Source organism: Lepisosteus oculatus, chromosome 26 (assembly GCF_040954835.1).
Source record: "Lepisosteus oculatus isolate fLepOcu1 chromosome 26, fLepOcu1.hap2, whole genome shotgun sequence".
NCBI classification, from domain to species: domain Eukaryota; kingdom Metazoa; phylum Chordata; class Actinopteri; order Semionotiformes; family Lepisosteidae; genus Lepisosteus; species Lepisosteus oculatus.
In genome coordinates this window covers 1,508,351-1,522,482 of record NC_090721.1, presented here as the reverse complement: position 1 = coordinate 1,522,482, position 14,132 = coordinate 1,508,351, and the positions used below count along the sequence as shown (strand labels likewise).

General features: G+C 40.5%; 1 protein-coding gene across 3 annotated transcripts in view; it reads left to right on the top strand.

Moving 5' to 3' along the window:
- The window catches only part of doc2b (double C2-like domains, beta), a 218,429-nt gene that overhangs the window by 155,995 nt on the left and 48,302 nt on the right, over positions 1 to 14,132 (top strand). For all 3 annotated transcript variants that reach the window (XM_015367828.2, XM_069184231.1, XM_006640820.3), the window contains exon 11: positions 11,046 to 11,125. In XM_015367828.2, coding sequence (XP_015223314.2) covers positions 11,046 to 11,125 — 80 coding nt within the window. The remainder of the gene's footprint in view (positions 1 to 11,045; positions 11,126 to 14,132) is intronic.

Below are 14,132 nucleotides of genomic sequence, written 5' to 3'. Positions count from 1 at the left end.
GCAAGTAAAATAAGGATGATTGTCTAGTTTGGCTGCTCCGATGTGCCAAATTAGAAAAGAAATTAGAGGTGTTTGTTTCTTTCACTTTTTTATCCTTTTATCCATTTCATGTTAATCCTCACTGTAAGCCTTTGAGTCTCTCCCTCAGGGCTGACCTGTAGCCACTGGGAAACTAATCTTCCAGCACGTCTTTTTTGGTTCCTGCTTTGCATGGGCCAAACTTTGGATTCCTCTGCCAAACTCTGGCAGTCCCACTAAAACCACCGAGAGTTGTTTATTCTGTAGCTTCTATATCCAGATCAATAAAGGAAAAGTAATGAGTAAAGGGGTAAAAGATTAAACAACCGTTGTCTTCCTGAGAGATAAAAAAGTAAAGGCAATCAAAGTTCACACTGAGCTGTATGGCCCACGTTACAAGCAAGCGTGTGAGTCATGTCACTGGCCCACTGCAATGGGGATATTGAAGTGTTAGTCAAAACAAGTCGAGTGCCGCCAGAGTAGGGCGACCGGCGCTGCGGTGATGTCAGTCAGGTGCTGTGGAGCTCCTAACAAGTGGATCAGGTAACCCGCATGTCAGAGCGGCTTTTGCATGTGTCTGTTTCTTTCCCGAGCAGGTAATGGAGTGTTTGCTGGGGAATTCCAGAAGGGCATAGAATAACTTGATAGGTGGTTGTATATTTAAATAGAAATGAACAACAAAATCAGCAGTTCAGTGGATGCTTAGGAGACTTCTATCCGTGAATTGTACACCGTGTTGTAAATGGTGGTTCATATACTTACATGAGAGGTTTTATGTCCCCCTGCCACCTGACTGCACCAGAACAGTAGATTGTAGACTTCAAGTCACAGAGCCTGCTGTGCTCCACAGCTGCTCTTATTTTCACCCTGATGTCCTGGATACCTTGACATCCCTGTGGCAGCTCGCACCGTCTCAATGTGGGCAAGGGTTTGAGGTTCTGTTCCTACCCCCTTCCCTTCAAGCCACTTGTTCCTGATGACACACTTTTTTTTAAACCAAGGGAAAGAGAAAATATTAATCTCGTTGTGAAGTCTAAAAACTGAGAAATGAACAGGTAACATCTTTTACCTGTTAAATAAACGTATTGCAAATGTCTTAAAGAAGACTTGCAAAGCTGTAGGACATCAAACATGCCTGGATTTGGGATCATCAGTAATGGCTTACAAAAAATACCACAAAGACAAAGCTACTTAAAACTGGATTTCTTTTCAAATGTCTGAAGCAATTCAAAGTATCTTAAATTACACTTTTTAATCCACCTTTTTCTTGTATATTGTTTTGTCGTAAAAGAATAAGAAGTAATTCTCAGAGGCTGTAGTGAACATTTTTAGCTGCTTAAACAGAAGCGCCTCACTCTGTGGGTTGGTGTACACTCTAGTTTTGGGTGAACCAGTCCGACCCAGAGACAGAGCTGCGACTGCTGGGTCTGGACATCAAGTGACTTGTTCTGTGACAGAGACCTGCTGCTCAGCGCTGTCGTGCAGCAGCTCCATACCAAGCAAAGCAGCTAATCCTGTCAGTTCTCCAGCTGTCGTTTCTCTGTGATTTCTGATTTCCTTGGCACAAAATCCATGAGTGGATTATCTAGAGGCTGTAACACTAATAAGAACAGGGAATAAAAGCTCCCTGGATGTACTTTAATTAGGCTTCCTGCATACACTGACAGGGAAGGTCCAGACACTCCTTTCTATACAGCAGAGAAGCCCAGAATTAGCCCTCTCACCTTGTCAGACAGGCCTCATTTCCCATCCTCTGTTTCTGTGAGGATGTTTAAAAGGGTCAACGCTGAGCTTCAGTATCTTACAGACAGAAACAACCAGCATTCTCACAGGGACAGCAGCTCTTCCAGCTGTGGGACATGGAGGCTGCAAGATGAGCAGGTAGGGGTTGTGTGCTTACTGTCACTCATGTTGCCAAATGCAGTCAAAAACCTCACAGCCCAAAATTAAAACTGAGTGTGAAAATATATTCAGACCCCTCAAGAAATCATTGCTCTTTAATGGTTGTTACAAACAGCATAGAAATCCAGAAGACTCATTTATATTCCCCTGCGTTTGCAGACGTATGGTTTTGTTTAGCACATCGGGTGAAATTTATTATAGAAGCTTCTGTGTTTGAAACAAAATGAACTGTCCCTATTCCATAACTGGAATGCACGAGAGCCATTCATTTCCAGACAGTTGAAAAGTAAATTTTCAAAGCATCCAGGCCTTGGTTGTTCTGTGACATGTTCGCTGCTGGGGTGTGGCTCTGCTAGGTTGAGTCTGCCCTCCCTGCTGGCTCACTTTCACCGCGATCTTCCAGAAAGTGCTCGCTTTCAATCTGCGGGGTCCATTTTACCAATGGGGGACGCTCACTGCTCTTAGATTATTTATACTTTTAAAAGTATTATTTACACCTTTTCACAGAAGGTGATGAGCTTGAAGCATACAATGAAGGCCCCTGTCCACCCCACCCCCCCAAAAAAACTTGGCCAAAGAGCTAACAAACCAGGCTGGGTGAAAAGGGCGAGAAGCGCTGATGTTGAAAGCATGGAGATGAGACAGGTCTGTGGCAGAGACGCACAGAGAGGGGGAGGGGGGGGGCAGTTTGGAAAGGTCACACGAGAGTATTGGACCTTTGTGAATCAACCATCAATACTATCTAACTTATTATTTATTATGACTAAACAATTGATTTTGGCGAGTGCTTGTGAAAGAAATCTAGTGGCACGGATGTTTTGTTGTTGTTTTTTTTGCCAACAGATGGCTTAACAATTTGCCTAATTCCCTAATTGTCTTTTACATTTTGTGTGGTTGGCTCCATTTCAGAATATCTGAATAAGCGGGAAGATACCATCAGACCCTCTGAAAGTGCACCTGCTGTTGCTGTGAAGCACCTTCCAGCATTTTTCAGCTTCGCAACCTAATCCCTGTGTTTGTTAAATCCTGGTTTTTCCCACTTAGAAAGACCCCTCAAGTGCCTGACTGTTTGACTCCCAGAATCCTTCCCTCCTGAGAGGGGTTACAGTCCTAATGGGATATTGAAGACCTTAAATCTCAGCCCCTCTTGGCTTCCATTTCTCTGAATAATCAATCTGCTCCATGTAGATGCGCTAAATCCTGCGTTTGCTCTGTGATTTAAACACAGCTACTGTGTCCCATTTCACAAATTCCCAGACACAGGCTATACCCTGAAAAATAACAATAATCTCCATCGGAAATTACCCTTTTCATATTACAAAATTGTAAATTCATTCCAAACATTGGCAATAGGTCGTATTGCAGCACTGGCATTTACCAAAACATGTCATCTGTAGCACTATTTGTAGTTTAAGCAGTTTTTCTCTGAAAGTGCAAAATACATTAATGCAGAAAATGCCATATACATGTAACCTGTATTTATTGATTTTTTTCTTTAAAGATTTTTCCTTACCTTTTGTGACAGAGCATTCGAATTTTTCAGAACAATTTGACTTCATTCAATTTTTCCATTTCTCTACCTATTTCAGAAGATCCCATTTCTTGTGTTTATGACAGGTAGTGATAGCACGCTCTTTGAGGGTGAGACTGAGCACAGTTACAAGAGCTGTCATACTGACAATCGCATGGCACAGCCAGACTTGCGAGAATAATTAGGTCAAGTGAGTTAAATACCACATAAATGGCACACCTTGCTCGAAGCACCTGCATAAATACTCTGAGTGCAGCATCTTGTGCAGTCAGTCAGCTGTTAAGAGACCTGAACCATCCTGACATTCCTTTATTCAACACTCTGGGGCCCCAGCCCTTAACAATACCCTGTGGCAAGTCCCCAGGAGCCACGGGAACAGTGAGGCAATGGAAAGGTCATAGATCTGGACCCCCAATTAGCAGAACATCACGTTTGACACCTCACAGGACTTCCAGATTTGTCTTTTAAACCAAGCTCCTTCAGCACAATTAATATTTGAATAAAGATTAAATGCTTTCGTGCTGTTGGCCATCATACCACGCTTCAGTTCTATTTGAGGTGTCCGGCAAAACAATTCTGTGGACCCTCGTTCTGCTCAGACAGGTGATCAGAATGTCCAGAAGGAGTCACTCCTTCAGGAAGAGCCAGGGATCTGTTCTGGTACCTAGACCACCCTTTTTTTAAACTGGCCTCAAGGTGAATTTCTCAGTTCTCAGTAGAATCGTGGTGATTTGTGTAAGGGAAGTCCTGATGTGGTTAGCTGCAGCCCAGCACTGTAAACATGCTTGTGGACCACTCTCAACTCATCTTACTGGCCTGATCTGCAGGCTGGGTATACAGAGAAGGATCACCTTTTTGGTTGCCTTGCATTCCTCTGTCCTCTGACTTTCTGACTGCACAACAGGCTTGTGGATTCTTTCTGAGTGTCATATACAGTACCTGGACCTTATGGCCTGGCTGCCTTCCTAAAGCCAAGTACCTTTCAACCAGGAAAGCCTGTAGTAATTTTTTATCATGTAAATATCAAAACATTACTAACAATGCATAAAGTATTTGGCGTGTCCTAAACCATAATGGTCTATAAAGAGAAAATCCACTTTTTCTATATAGGGCCATTTTGACAAATATTTGTACAGATGGTACACAGATGTCCAATAGTTTAAGATATGATATGCACTTGATTGGACCATTATAGATACATGTCTTCTGTGTTTTTTGCATGCTTACATCTTACTTAAGAAATATATATATATATTTACGGTATATATTAGTGTTTACTTAGTATTATTCAGGCCTATGTTCCACTCAGTTGTGAAGTGATTAAGTACATGCTGGTGCCTTCAGATTTAATTTATCACTTTCCTCAGGTAAGAGGTTGCCTCGCCATTAACATTTGTATAAAAGGCTGTTCACCTTTCTGTCTGTTTTTTTCCATCATTGCCTTTTTCAGACACATTCTAACTTTGCTCCCCAGCTGGAAACCTGTGTTGTGCAACGCGAGTTTAAAATAGACAACTCTCAGAGTGGCATCCGATGTAGAAAATGACAGACCTGGTTCCCTGATTGTACATGGTGGTTGCATGTACCGGAATAATTGATGTTTCGTACGAAACGAGGCGCAAAGCCTTCGACTTCACAGGAATACCTGCAGGGCTACTGAGCCACTTGTCTGTGGTTTCAATCTGTGAAGGCATCAGGATGTAATATCTCTGGTTAGGAGTTGCACTCTACAGTGTTATCTTCTCTACGAATTGCTCCTTTCACAAACATGAAATAACCTCTGGCTGCAAGATGATTGACAGCATTCGATTTTTAAGTTGTGTGCAAATAAGCAAGCCTTAAGATCTATGATTTACTGAGCTTTGGTTTTTACAGTAGTTTACTGGATTTACATTTTCAAACACTACATGAAAGTAATTCAAAGCTGCATAACAGCAGCTGTGTCTAAAAAGTACCATTTGAACTGCTCTTTGGCGTAACCTCTGTGGTATAAATTACCCCTTGGTCTTTTTGACAAGATGTTTTTTTTTTTATTCTGAAACAACGTGCTACAGGTTTTCTCAAAGTTTTAATTATTCATCTTTAGCAAGTGTCTAAAAAGTCTAATGTATTTTACAGCTTCGTGCCAGTGTTTCCTTTTTCTGTTTTTATAATTGCTTCCGGTGCTCGTTAATGCAGCCTAAAGTAGTGGAGATTTGATAATGTTCACCAAAAAAATCAAATAATGAGATGGTAAAATAAAATGTGCACTGCTGCATGCTGTAGAATGCAATTCTAGGTTAAAATACAAATTCTATAAAACCAGCGAGCTCATTAGTAAAGTATTATATACATTATATTAAGCTCATACAAAGCTTTCCAGTCAAGGCAGTGCCTTCTTCTTGTATTGCTTTATATTTAATACATTGTTCCCTCTGTAAATCACAGATAATGACATCCACTGGAAGTAGATGAATGACTTGGAAGCTTTTTTGAAAGATAGCCTCATTAGAAAAATGCCAAAGATAAGGGGAAATAAAAGCTATCTGGTCAGAACCAGATCTTTACTATATACTGGTGCTCAAAAGAAACGCAACACATGGGTCTAATGAATTTCAACAATTAACAATAATTTTACACATAGGAATCAGACAAGACCACAAAAAATGAAAAGCTACAAATGAAAACATCATAATCGTTTTTTTCCAAATGGTAACATTGCAAAGTTAGTCTCAGATTGAGGCTCCCTGAGGACTAATATGTTCCAGGTGGTGTTGATGCACAGACCTGATCTGCCTCTGCACAGACTGCTGTGGGATGCCGGATGACAGTCACCATTGCCTCCTGTTCATGGCTTTGACAAGCTGGTCCCTCAGATTGTCTTTTGAACGCAAGTCAGGAGAAAAAGCTGGTCATGCCAAGACCTTAGTTTTGTTTTCTTGATGTTGTAATCTCATCACTATGTCCTAAATTACACTGGAACTCTCTGGCTCAGGGTCTAGTCAGTATTTCCAAAACCTGGACTCCAGCCTCATGCTATTCAGGTATAGAACCAATGCTGCATGCAGTTTCAGTGCAAGTAATGGTGCCACAATCTCTTTTGTGAGCACTATACGAATTTATTTTTATTGTAATTGTGGCAAATTTAAGTTCTGAAGAAAAAAGCACAACAATACAAGGATCTCAGTAAAATTATATCTTAGTGTATTAGTACCGCCCCTTATAGTATTAAGTGAGCATTAAGTGATTATCACGAGAATGGAAAGTCTTGCACAGAAGATCGTTTCTACATAGACGACCAGTCACTAATCCAGTGTTAGCGGGTCTGTTGTAACTGGACCTATTAAAAGTGACAGGCAACAGGAACCACATTCTGTTTCATCCAAGCTGAAAAAGGATCAACCAGATACTTTTTACTGGAGTATTTCAAATATCCAGCTACATCGTAGATTTATAAAAAAAAATGTGTATATATATTTTTGACAGATTTGTTTCTGTGAAAACTCGGTACTGGCAGCTGTACATTTTTTTAACATTTCAACAAGAAATACTCTCACGTCCTTCTTTTTTATTTAAAACCATCTTTCAGTTTTGGTTTATCAAAGGTATGAATACGTTTGGAGCTAACTGCATACCAGCAGAGCTCAGCTTTGTCACAATCAGGATTCCAGACTCCTAATCTGAGACAAAGATCTGAGAGTGCTGCTCAGTTTTCTCCTAACACACACCAACTCAGGCACAGACTTGGTTTAACATCTCATCTAAAAGATGACACTTCTGTAGCACTTATGTGGCTGTCACCATGCTTGGGCATTGCTTTCAGAAAGTCATGTCCACAGGGAAGAATACTGTTTCCTGGCCTAAGAATACTCTCTTTCCACAGCAAATCAATTTTTCTTCAATGCCTCCCAACTACGTACAGATTCAGCATTGCCAGTCAGCCCTGAACTACCTACATGAATACACCCTAATCTACAGTGTAGCCAGTATAGCACAGTGGAGTCTGGTGTGATTAAAGAATACTTGTTTCAGCCCACCTTCTTATCATGGTTACATCGCATGGAGATTCGTCTTAATTTCCTCGGCACAGAAACCCCTGGAGGGTTGACATATCATCTCGCAGTATTTTACTGATAAGCTCCAGGCATTCGGTTTAATTGAAAATAAAGCATTTTGAACACCTTCAGGCTGTGAAAGATGGACTACAAAAATGCAGTTTTCAAAAACTGTGGCTGTTTCAGGTTATTTGCACACTACCTCTCTGGGATGTATACTGTTTTCATGTGGTATTCACTTTAGATTACAAAATCTGTTAATGTCATTATTAGATCATGTTTATCTGATATTTTCATATACTGTTTTTTGCAATGGTAATTCTGTATGTCTTTCCAACTTCAATCTTGAAATAAAGTGCATGTGATATAAAGCATAGCCTGTCTCTCTCAACGTGTCAGTGCTCCTTAAATGGACACCACCACTGACACCAATCAAACTGGGACTTGCGATTTAATGAACATCTAGCTAAACAACTCTGTAAAAAAGGCTGTTAGTTATCCTCAATCACAGTGCTGAGCAATTTAAAGCTTGCAAATTTGAGTACAATACCAATAAAGTATTTGAAACCTTGAACTTACACTGTTTCACTGTGAAACACAAAGGCACCCTGTCAGGTCAGGATTCATTTAATGAGAGGCTGCAGCAAACTGTGAGCCGGCTGTCATTCTGTCCTCTCTTAATCAAATAAAATAAAAATCTTGGGCTAGCTGAGACCTCATTATGCAGATTGACTGCATGCCAAACAAATGTTAGTCCATTTTCGTTTTGTTCACTGCAGATAAAGGTGATTGATTTGAGTGAAAAAGCCACCCCACGCTGTTTCTCTGTGACTGGTGACAGTTCACTACCACTGTTAAGCTTCTAAGTCCGAGATTGGAAGGGCAGTGGCCAGTTAGCTGCCTTGTGATAATGCCATTAGCATAGAACAGCTGGATAGAATCCATCAAAGTCAGGATCCATGTAGTAAATGTCTGAACAACGATGGGATTTGAGCTCAAAACATAACCTTTTTTCTGGGTCTTTATAGTTTTGACATTTCCAGTTCTCTATATACCCAACAAGGCTGCTCTCCTGAGGCAAAAAATCCTGGGCTTTTGTGGATTAACAGGGGGATATTACCACCTACAATGGAAAAGGTCATTCCTGGTTTCAGGAAAAAGAGGGGAAGCACCAAGCAAAATTGTGTTATCAAGTTTCCCTCAAACCTCTTCAGTGAAAAAAAAACTATATACAGCCTATGTACCATACTGTCCTGTGTTCTTTTACTGGTTGTGCTATACTCCCTAATAATAGTTATCCTTGCATAGCATTTATTCAAATATTGTCAGTTTTCAGTTTTTGTCCTTTAGCTTTTTCAGTTTTGCATCTTTTATATTTTGATAAGTGACTTTTTTTTAGTTTTATTTAGAATTATTTAACAATGCTAACCAGATATCTCATAAAAAACAACTTCCACAACTCTTAAATTCCAGAACATTACGAGGGGAAATACATCTGCGTTGCACGCATCACGTGTTATGATACTGTTCAATGAAGCCTGTTGCTTTTAAGCCTTTGTGACACCCGCATGTCACCTCTCTCCATTCTCTGGTAAGGTTTCCAAATGCTGGTTTCGAATACCAGTATGCTCTGATCACTACTGTAGCAGTTAGCACACTGAAAAGTGGATGTGAGCTTTTTGTTTTGCACATGTTTTTGCATAAGTCTACATCTGTCTGATATAAACATTCTCACTGCGGAGCAGGTTGGCACATAAACCTATAATGAGTATCTGTGTGGATCTTGAGTGTCTCATCATTATGACCTTTGTTTAATTTCTGCTAGGTGTCTATTGTCTGTTTTCTGATTACTGCCTCCTGTCATGAATGAGTTTTCCCTGTGATTTGTAATTTCTATATTTAGAGCAATTTTGCATTGCTGAAGTTAATCTAAGCAGGGTGTAACAAAGTGTGCACTTCAAAGCAATCACCAATCAGGCTCATTGTTACTTTAGTCTTGCCCAAGTCTTTTTCCAGTGTGTATTTCTTTAGAAGATATAGTAGGACCTCAACAGTAACATAACCTTTGTTTCCTTGCAATTTTCTTCTTTAGCTATGCTTCCAAAACAAGTTACCATTATTTAGGTCCTTGTTACAGACGTGATGTAAAGTAGTCAGCTTGGTGAATATGACAAGATTTGACAGTCACACAGCACAAACACATTCTGGTTGACTGCTAGCTGGCTCTCTGAGTATCACTGCTCTCTGGTAGGGTTTTGCGTTTTTAGAGTAGAGTCATACTAAGAAGGTGCAGTGATGGAGATTGAATCAAATGAACAAAGATATACAACTTGAGTCAGCATCATTACCCCTGCGCACAGGGTCTTTATTGCTCTCCTGGCCATTCCACGGCATCCCCCTCCGACATCCGTGACGGAAAGCTGAGCCAATCTTTGACCTCGCCAGCGGCGCCTTGTGTTCTCCCGCACCGCTTTGGGCCTTTTTTTTCTGTTCTCCTATTCTAACCGCGGGATGCCACTCCCGACATCCGTGCCTGTGAGCGGGTCACTCAGCAGTATTCCTGGCTTTCCATGGGAAGTCACTCCCGGCATCCGTGACAGAACGCTGAACTTGTTTTTTGCCCTGTGTGCGGTGTTTCTCTGTTTTTTGTTCCCGGGTTTTTTTGTTGTTTCTTTTTCTTACTCTTGGTGTTTGGTTTACTCACTTCCTGGTTTCCAAGTTCCCTGGTCTCCCTGACCCCTGTTTCCCTGGACCCTTGGTTCCTATCTGTTGTTTCTCTTTCCTGTGTTTCTTGTCCTGGTCTCCCAGGTTTATTTTTGTTGTGTGTGCTTTTTCACGTGTGATTGTATTTAACTTCAAAGAATATGCTTTACTGGAATATGCAACTTCTTGGTTATGTCAAAGCAAACGTGGTATGTATTCCAATAAAAGTATTAACATGAACTCTGTGGAATCTGCATGTCATTGTAATAATGAATAGCTTTGTATGAATTTACTGAGTAATTACTTTGTAAATACTCTGTAATTGGAAGTACTTTGAAGTCAGATGTTACTAAACAGTCACAGCTCCTTCAATAACAGTAATTGAAACACAACCTTGTTTAATCCCAGAGGTGTCTGTTAATGCTGTTACAAGACGCTACAGCCTTTCTGTACCCAAAGCTGTTAAGGAGACGTGCTAGAGTATTTATTGAATTAATGCCATCTTCAGTTCAAAGCAGAAAACAAAATACAAAATAAATTATATTGAGTATATTGAGCTTGGAATCATGGCAGTGAAAGTGTGAAACAGACAGTTTGACAATTAAATCTATACATACAGTATATTGTGTTTTTCTTAAGGTTTGATATTCTGCAAATTGAACACTGTAGCAAAGCATTGTGAGCATGAAAGAAAAAGAAATCATCCTTAAACAAGACTGAGTTTTACTGTGGTTCATCCAGGCTTTCTTTAAAAAATCTCCAGTTTCCACAGTGGCTGAATGACAGCTCGAGAAGCCTTCCGTTCGCTCTTTTCTAATTGAGATAGATCCCTTATCTCCTCTCTTTGTCTTTTACAGCAACCCTGGGGACTTTGGACTTCAGTCTGCTGTATGACCAAGAAAACAATGCCCTTCACTGCAGCATCAACAAGGCCAAGGTACAGTAGGCATGAAATTGAAATTGTGTTGACCCAGAATGAGGCCAACACTGTGGATTTTGAGCATGGGCGTTACTGGGGGCCCATACAGTGTTCTTTGCTTTACCTTGCTACTGTATGTGACATGTATCCAAGTTGACATTAGGCTGCTGGCTCCATATGTTGCTGTCTGAGCTGCTCTTGGTCTAGTCTGGCCAGCTGTAGGTAGTTAGGGCTGTTATTGAACCACACAATATTACCCAGTCACAGGAGTAGTGTGTGAGTATTCCACTATTTTGGACCACTGCCCTTTTTAAGGAGAGAGATCTTCTAAGTCATATTACCTGATACAAACTATGTGCCGTTTACTATAGCTGTACCTTTGTATTATTTTACAAGTTTGAAGAGCTCTGTGCTAGATGGTCTGAAAACTGTAGACTATTCATAAAAATGTATGAGCATGTTGCCTAGTTAGAACACGAGCAATTTTCCTAAAGTCTGACCGAGATGCAGATAGAAAGGCTACAAACACAAACCGATGTGTTTGAATAAAATGCTGATATCTGCATTAGCCACTGTGTGATAATCAATAGAATAACTGTTCCCATTTGTCACTGTAGTCAAATGCAGCACTAGTAGTAGGGCAAGCTCTTTCTTCTCCACAGACTTACAAACACACCTTTAAAAAAACATGGTTCCCAGAATCTCTTTTCATCACCTTGTTGCTGCTTCAGAAAAATGTATAATGATGCAGTGCTTTTCAGTCCACTGAAAGGAAATCTTTTTTTTCAGTTCATTTTGTTTGCCATTTCTCAGCAGCAGACAATTTTCTCAGACAATGAAAAGACGCTTACAGGACACATTTGTGAGCTCCATTTAAACATCGTCCTGTTCTACTGTGATAAAATTGTGAAGATTTTTTAGACTCACCTAACTGCCTTCCTTGTGAATCATACAAACCACAATATAATTTATGAATAAAAAAAGTTAAATAGTTCACATTCTTTTTGAAATAATTTAGTTGTGTTGCTGACTATTTGGAAACCTCAGTGAGTTAGGCTTGAAGGAACAAATATGATCAATGTGTTTAATTGCTCACTTTAAATATAAACTCACAAATAATAAAATAAGATCATTTTTAGTGCTGACCTACTGTATATAATAAAAATGTAAATTTTGTTAGTTTTTTTATTTCAAATCTTTTCATTTCTGGTAAATTTTAGTATAATCTGTAAGATTAAAAAATCAAATCAAAATATCAAGAATAATTGACCCCAGAGAGCCGGGTTTGGAGAAAGCAGCTGAGCTGTGGGAGGGGAGTTTTCCACCCTGGTCCTCCTCACACAGCGCAATACTGCGGCTCCGTGCTGCTGCAGCCCTTGCACTCGAGACTAATGAAGTGTGCCAGTCAGTCTCCCGATGCGCAGTCATGTGGCAGATTCAGTTCAGCCAACAAAAAAACAGGTTTCTGCTGCAGGTAGACAGACCCCTGACATGGCTGTGTGGTTCTTGCATGTTTCTCGCAGACCTGCGTCATCATCACCACCTGTTCAGCTCAGCTCCTGTCGCCAGCCTTAGGACTGCGATGTGACTATAGTATCAGAGGCACTGACTGATTCTCCCCCTGTCCACCATTCTAACACTGAGGGGCTTTCAGTTCACAGATTGTAAGCCTCGCCCTCTGTTTATGTTTTTACACAATGAGAAGCAATTAGTGGACCCGTTTTAAAATAATATTACCTACATCTGTGTGTTTGTTTCTTTCTCCCAGGCACTGATGTTTTTCTAAAGCAGAAATACACTTCTTTTGAAGGAAAAGAAAAAAAAACAATTGCAACTCAATCCAGACATCAAAACCATCAAAAAACCAAATTGTCAAAATAATTGATTATTGAACATGCCCCAAGAAAACAGCTGCAGTTCCCACCTTGATTTTATTTAGCTATTGAAATAACAGTGGCATCGCCAGCTGAGGAGAACCCCTTGGAGTTTCTCTCTTGGGGAGTTGGTGATTGCTCGCTGTCACCTCTGCCTGACAGGGTTGGCTGTGCATTAACGAACAGGCTGGCTGGAGGGGGTGTCTGCAGGGAAGAACACATATAAATCACAGGGTGGAGAATCTGGCTCTGCTGATACTGGTCAGCCATTAGAAAACTGCCCATATTCTGAATTATCCTCCCCATCGGTGTTAACTGAAATCCAAGATTTGCAAACTGAGGTCATCTCTAAATTTCTAAACAGAAGAACCTTCTCCTGTGTGCCACTTTTCCCTGTCTGTGGTCATTCCCTCAGTGTCCACTCCTTGCTGGTTATGTCCTATTCAAACCACAGTGCAGGACTGTAAGTGTCTGTAGGCTAGGGGTCTGCAGCTACAATCCCAATGAGTAACAGTCCTGTACACCTTATAGAGATTCTCAGTGTCCAATTTGTTACAGAAAAGACAAAAAAAATGTGTACTAATTAAACCACAATCAAATGTGATGTTTAAAATAATATGCAGTCGTTGCATCAGTGCTTGGTTTTTATTTAATTTAATATATGAAAGTCATGTAGAATAAAAACATAGTCTTTCTGCACTATGTTTTGAAACAGAACACATAAGCTCTTGATCTCTATTTGAGTGGGACAGGCTCTTCAGTGAGGACTTTTAAGACTTACTGTGTTGAATCCAAACAAAACGCACTTTCAGAGTGCTGCCTGTTCAGAAGGAAATGAGTGACCTGTCCAAGCCAGCTCCTAAAGCAGTGGTATATTCCATAGGCAGAGGGCTGGGACTAGTCTGTCTTGGCGCTGGCAGTGATGTCATTGAGGGACTTGCTTCTCCTCCAATCAGTACTAACTCTCCAGCAAGGCACCGTTGAGCTTGGAAAGTGTCAAAAGACTAATGTTTTCATTGATTGGTGGGTGAGAGGAGCATGCCTACCAATCCTCTCCCTGTACAGTAAGTGAGAGCGTGTGTGAGCTGAGAGGTGAAAGAACACATTGGTGATTCCACATTGCGTGCATAATAAAATTAAAAATGCCTTAA